We start from the raw sequence: 6,245 nt of genomic DNA on the forward strand, positions 1-6,245 counted from the left end.
GATGTGAGTCCAGAGAGGAGAGCAGACTGAGGTCTCCTCCCTTAGTTGTGCTTGTTCTGTGTTGAACACACACACACACACACACACATGCACACATACACTCTCTCTCTCTCTCGTAACATCTGAATCTTGTCTGTGATTCTGTAATCTTGGTGTGCTCTCTTGCCAGTATCCCAGAGTCCCACCTCACAAGCAAATGGTAAAGCATGAGTCTGCCCCTAGGCTTGCTCATTTCTCATCTCTTCCTCTCCCCTCCTTTCCTGTTCCTCCTCTCCTCCTCCTCTTCCTCTCCTCCTCCTTTTCCTCCCCTCCTCCTTTCCTGTTCCTCCTCTCCTCCTCCTCCTCTTCCCCTCCTTTTCCTCCCCGCCTCCTCTCCTCCTCCTCTTCCTCCCCTCCTCCTCCCCCCTTCTTGTTCCTCTCTCCTTCGTCTTCCTCTCCCCTTTCTTTCCTCTCCTCCTCCTCCTCTACCTAGCGCTCTCCTCCCCCTTCCCCCCTCCCTCCTCCACTCCTTTTCCTCCTCTCTTCCTCTCCCCGCCTCTTCTCTTTACTTCTTTTGTCTTTTTTCTCTTCTATTCCTCTTTTCTCTGCCCCGCCTTCCTCCGCCTCAGTGGGCCTGGAGGGTTGCAGTGTGGTTCCCTGTGGCCCGGGTCTGTGGGAATCCGGGGAGCCGCCCTCCACTCCCCGGAACCTTCCTCTCGGCAGACCCTGCCTCCGGGCGCTGACTCACCCTCCCCGTGTTCTCCCTTCCTCTCCCCGCAGGAAATGTGACTGGAAACAGTAACTCCACGTTCATCTCCAGCGGGCAGGTGATGAACTTCAAGGGCGACATCATCGTGGTCTACGTCAGCCAGACCTCGCAGGAGGGCGCGGCGGCGGCTGCTGCGGAGCCCATGGGCCGCCCGGTGCAGGAGGAGACCCTGGCGCGCCGCGACTCCTTCGCGGGGAACGGCCCGCGCTTCCCGGACCCGTGCGGCGGCCCCGAGGGGCTGCGGGAGCCGGAGAAGGCCTCGAGGCCGGTGCAGGAGCAAGGCGGGGCCAAGGCTTGAGCGCCCCCCGTGGCTGGGAGCCCGAAGCTCGGAGCCAGGGCTCGCGAGGGCAGCACCGCAGCCTCTGCCCCAGCCCCGGCCACCCAGGGATCGATCGGTACAGTCGAGGAGGACCACCCGGCATTCTCTGCCCACTTTGCCTTCCAGGAAGTGGGCTTTTCAGGAAGTGAATTGATGAGGACTGTCCCCATGCCCACGGATGCTCAGCAGCCCGCCGCACTGGGGCAGATGTCTCCCCTGCCACTCCTCAAACTCGCAGCAGTAATTTGTGGCACTATGACAGCTATTTTTGTGACTATCCTGTTCTGTGGGGGGGGGGGGGGGGGTCTATGTTTTCCCCCCATATTTGTATTCCTTTTCATAACTTTTCTTGATATCTTTCCTCCCTCTTTTTTAATGTAAAGGTTTTCTCAAAAATTCTCCTAAAGGTGAGGGTCTCTTTCTTTTCTCTTTTCCTTTTTTTTTTCTTTTTTCCTTTTTTTGGCAATCTGGTTCTGGCCCAGGCTAGAGTGCAGTGGTGCGATTATAGCCCGGTGCAGCCTCTAACTCCTGGGCTCAAGCAATCCAAGTGATCCTCCCACCTCAACCTTCGGAGGAGCTGGGATCACAGCTGCAGGCCACGCCCAGCTTCCTCCCCCCGACTCCCCCCACCAGAGACACGGTCCCACCATGTTACCCAGCCTGGTCTCAAACTCCCCAGCTAAAGCAGTCCTCCAACCTCGGCCTCCCAAAGTACTGGGATTACAGGCGTGAGCCCCCACGCTGGCCTGCTGTACGTATTTTCTTTTGTGCCCCTTCTCACAGTGTTTTGGAGATGGCTTTCCCAGTGTGTGTTCATTGTAAACACTTTTGGGAAAGGGCTAAACATGTGAGGCCTGGAGATAGTTGCTAAGTTGCTAGGAACATGTGGTGGGACTTTCATATTCTGAAAAATGTTCTATATTCTCATTTTTCTAAAAGAAAGAAAAAAGGAAACCCGATTTTTTTCTCCTGAATCTTTTCAAGTTTGTGTCGTTCCTTAAGCAGAACTAAGCTCAGTATGTGACCTTACCCCCTAGGTGGTTAATTTATCCATGCTGGCAGAGGCACTCAGGTACTTGGTAACCAAATTTCTAAAACTCCAAATTGCTGCAGCTTGGCATTCTTCTTATTCTAGAGGTCTCTCTGGAAAAGATGGAGAAAATGAACAGGACATGGGGCTCCTGGAAAGAAAGGGCCCGGGAAGTTCAAGGAAGAATAAAGTTGAAATTTTAATTTGCATTCTTTTTGTCTAGATAAGAATAGCGTGAATAGATCCTCTTTTATTGGTAAATAATCGTGCATCTGTGGGTTAGCCTTGTAGAAGTGGAAAACATTCCATTTTCCAATGCATTTAAATGTAAAGCCAAATCTGCATGTTGTGAATTTAAGAAAACTTACTATCCTAAAGGTGCCTTTCTCTTGGCATCATCCCCCTTGTGAGAAGCCTAGAGGATGCTCCAGGTGGAAGGAAATCCCCTGGGTGGTTTTATCTTTTGTTACCCAGTGAGCACTGGTTCCCCACAAATACTGGGGAAAAGCAAAAATACACAAGCAAGTTAAAATTAATTTTGCACATCTGGTAGGTTATAAAAGAAAGCACTAATAGTAGTCACTGCCCAGACTTTACTGGCCACAAATGCCCAGCTGAAGAGCATGACTGTGGATCACTGGTTTTTCCCTCCTGCTGGAAATGCTGGGGTGGTAGCGGTCGATTAGGATTTTCAGTGGAGAAGCACAGGACAGTTCTGTAATTTATGGGATCCTTAGCCAACATAAAGAACTGCAGGAAATAACTGCACAGCCAGGAGGATCCGTTGGTGGGAATTTACTGTCATTCCTGCCCTTTTATTTAACATCATCCACAGAGAGATGTTATACAAATGGAGGAAACCATTATACCTTTTGATATGGAATATATTACAGAGTTACAGTTCACAAAGTAGAATGCTGAGCTGAAAACGCTTGTTTCTGCTGTGACTGTCATCTCACTGAACACTTCGCTTTTCTTTGCTTTTATTTTTTCCTTCTATAAAAAGGCAATAATGATAATTTATAATAGTTTCCCTACCCAGAGATATTAGAAGGATGCTACAGTGAATGTTAAAGTACCTTGAGATCCTTAAATCAAAGGTGCTATATACATAAGTAAGACTCTACTTTCAGAAAAAGGTAATATTCTTTCCTGCACTGATCCCTACTAATTCTGTATTGATCCAAAGGCAACTCAATGCTAAAAAATGTATAGAAAATATAAGTCTGTGTCTGTGTACTGTAGAGATGTATGTGACAAGTGTAAACAAAATGAACTGAAGCAGTAATGAACAGTTATTAGGGGGAACATGATAAAGAGATTATATTAAGCTTATGTTTCACCATAAAATCCTTTTTATGGCTTACTAAAACCGAGCTCACTGTAAAATCATGATCCAACTTATTGCTAATCTTTATGATATGCTTATTCCTAATCTTTATGGTATGGTGTCAACCATTCATTTGTATCTTATTGCTCATTCCCTGGACCACAGACTAGGGACAGAAAATACTTGCTTTAATAATATATATGCTGTTGATTTCACAAAAATTTCTTAAAATACAGCCTGGGTACCCAGTGAAAGAGCTGAAATGGAAATGGAGTATCATGTTTCCTACTCACATTTTACTCAGCTGTCGGAAGGAAGAATGAATTTCTCAAGAGCAGTTTGAATGTGTTAGATCAGAACCTTCATGTGGTGGGGAAAATGGGATTATTTCAGTGTAACAAACCACCCAAAGACTTAGTGGCTTAAAATAGTCACCATTGGCCAGGCACAGCGGTTCATGCCTCCCAGTGCTTTGGGAGGCCAAGGCAGGAGGATCACTTGAGGACAGTAGTTAGAGATCAAACTGGGCAATGGAGTGAGACCTCGTCTCTACAAAAAATACAAAACTTATCTGGGCATGGTGGTGTGCACCTGCAGTCCTGGCTACTCAGGAGGCTGAGGCAGGAGGATGCTTGAGTCCAGGAGTTCAAGGTTACTGTGAGCTTTGATTGGGTCAGTGCACTCCAGTGTAAAAAAACAAAAATAAAAACCACCACTTATTTAGCTCCCAATTCTATGGGTTGGATCAGCTTGGGTGGTTCTTCAGGCCTGGTCCCTCCTGGCCTGGTTTGCTTACCCATTTACAATGACCCGGCTAGTTGGCTGGGCCAGGCCGTGTGCTCTCCACCTGTCCCCCATCCTTCCGGCCACCTAGCTGGGCATGCTCTCATGGTGGTGTCGAGCCTGAGAACAAGCAGAAACCTGCCAGGCTTCTTGAGGCCTAGGCTCGAACTGGCATGCTGTCGATTCTGCCATATTCTGTGGGCCAAAGCAGGTCACAAAGGCAGCCCAGATCCAAGGGATGGGGGAGCAGCATATCCCCCCATGGGAAGAGTTGCGGAATGAGAGGGTAGGGGGTGGAAACACGGAGGGGAAGATGGCCCCCTTGCCATCTGTCCACCACAGGGCACTGCGTGGAGTAAAATGCTGCAGAGAAGAGTGCATTCTGGGAAAAAAAGAGGAACATATCCCAGCCCCTAACCAGTGAGTAGCTCCTTCTCTGGTGATTGAATTCCCTTAATGCACAGCACTATAGATTCCCACAATGGAAGGGACACCCACATTCATATTTAAGTGCTGTGTCAAAATTCCTTCCAGAGCCAAATATAGGTGATTTGGGAATTGAGCCTACTGTACTGCTTCCGCATTCCTTTGGCACAGAAAATTGAAAAGTCACAACTTCTAAAATCAAGAAAACTGGTGAGATACCTTGGGGTAGAGAAACCTGCATATAAACAGATAAAAGATCTAGTGTTCACCCTTCACCTCAGCTCAACAAACAAACTCTTGTTACGATTATACAAGGGTGAGCTTGAGCAAAGGTGCTGTCTTTGGTGGAAGAAACGTAGTTTTGAGTTGTTTGCTCTTTGACAGTCTCTGATGGCATGTGAGTCTGGTGCATTGCTGTGGGCTGCGCTGGGCACAAGTTGCATAACCCGCTTTTGGAAGAGGAGACAAAGCATTCAAAGCCCTAAACACTCTGTTGCTGAATCATCACGTTTATTGAGTGTGCTTTTAGTGGCAGGGCCCTGAGCACCTGGGAAAGGAGATGAGGAGCGCTGGAGGGTTCGAAGCAGAGAAGACGAGACAATGCTCTGCTCCAAGCGCCAGAGGAGGCTTCTGGGAAGGGGCTGTCTGTGGAATTTCTGACCCCTAGAGCCCTGCTGGTGAAGTCTTGCAACCACTAAAGCTTTGCCAGAGAAGAGGAGGGACCTGACACTGGGCAGTGGCGGTGCCAGCAGTGAGCACAGGCGGGGTCTAGGTGGGATCACTGAAGCCAAGCCAAGCGGTGCAGGAGGAGCCACCCTGGACCAACACCCCCATGGCTGCCCCACTGCGGAACTGCCTACTGCGGCAAAACAACCCTATGTCCCCCAAGGTTTCAACAAAGAGGAGGACTGAATAAATGTCCCAGTGGGCAGGCACACCCACAAGACTTGCTGCTCCTCCTGACCCACCCGCATGGCTCTGCACAGCTGTGAGTCCAGTTTTCTCTCTTCCTACCTCCCTCTTACCCCAGTTATCCTGACCCCAGGGTGAGGTTGAAACTCTTGTTAGCTAACATCTCTTTCCTTGATCCCATTCATAAAACTGGCATACAGGAATGTTTTTTAAAAATCTTTAAGATTACCAGTAGTGTAAAAGTTAAAATGACAAAATTACAGGCCTGTTACCAGATCTTCGTACTAACCAAGGAGCTGGTGACACTACCCTCTTCCCTGTGTGATAGAAAATGCAGACGTTTTGCAGGCAGACCTGGTTCATGACTCAGCGCTGTGACTTGTGGACTTATCTTGTGCAGGTACATCACTTCTTAGCCTTGTTTTCAACATGCGTAAGCAGAAGGTACTAATATTAGTCTTTAGGGCTGGTTTGAGGATGACGTGAGATGAGAGACAACCAAGCACTCACTGGCAGTTCCTAGAAGATTCCAGTAGTAGAGATCTGACTGTCCTACACTACTTTCCCTCCCTGTCTCTGACACTTGTTCATTCCTGGGCTCAGGAGCCATCTCAGTCATCATGTCGGACCATGTAACTATAACCAAGCTCTGCTGCCCACCTGGGACACCTTCCCACTCTTTGCAACTAGGTCGGAG

General features: G+C 48.6%; 1 protein-coding gene across 4 annotated transcripts in view; it reads left to right on the top strand.

Moving 5' to 3' along the window:
* Positions 1-2,294, top strand: part of TNFRSF11A (TNF receptor superfamily member 11a) — a 60,995-nt gene extending 58,701 nt beyond the window's left edge. For all 4 annotated transcript variants that reach the window (XM_523949.8, XM_003953292.5, XM_016933830.4 and 1 more), the window contains one exon: positions 760-2,294. In XM_523949.8, the coding sequence (XP_523949.3) occupies positions 760-1,046 (287 nt within the window). In that variant the 3' untranslated portion in view covers positions 1,047-2,294. The remainder of the gene's footprint in view (positions 1-759) is intronic.
* Positions 2,295-6,245: the final 3,951 nt, after the last annotated feature.

The sequence above is a fragment of the Pan troglodytes genome, chromosome 17 (genome assembly GCF_028858775.2).
Source record: "Pan troglodytes isolate AG18354 chromosome 17, NHGRI_mPanTro3-v2.0_pri, whole genome shotgun sequence".
Lineage (NCBI taxonomy): Eukaryota > Metazoa > Chordata > Mammalia > Primates > Hominidae > Pan > Pan troglodytes.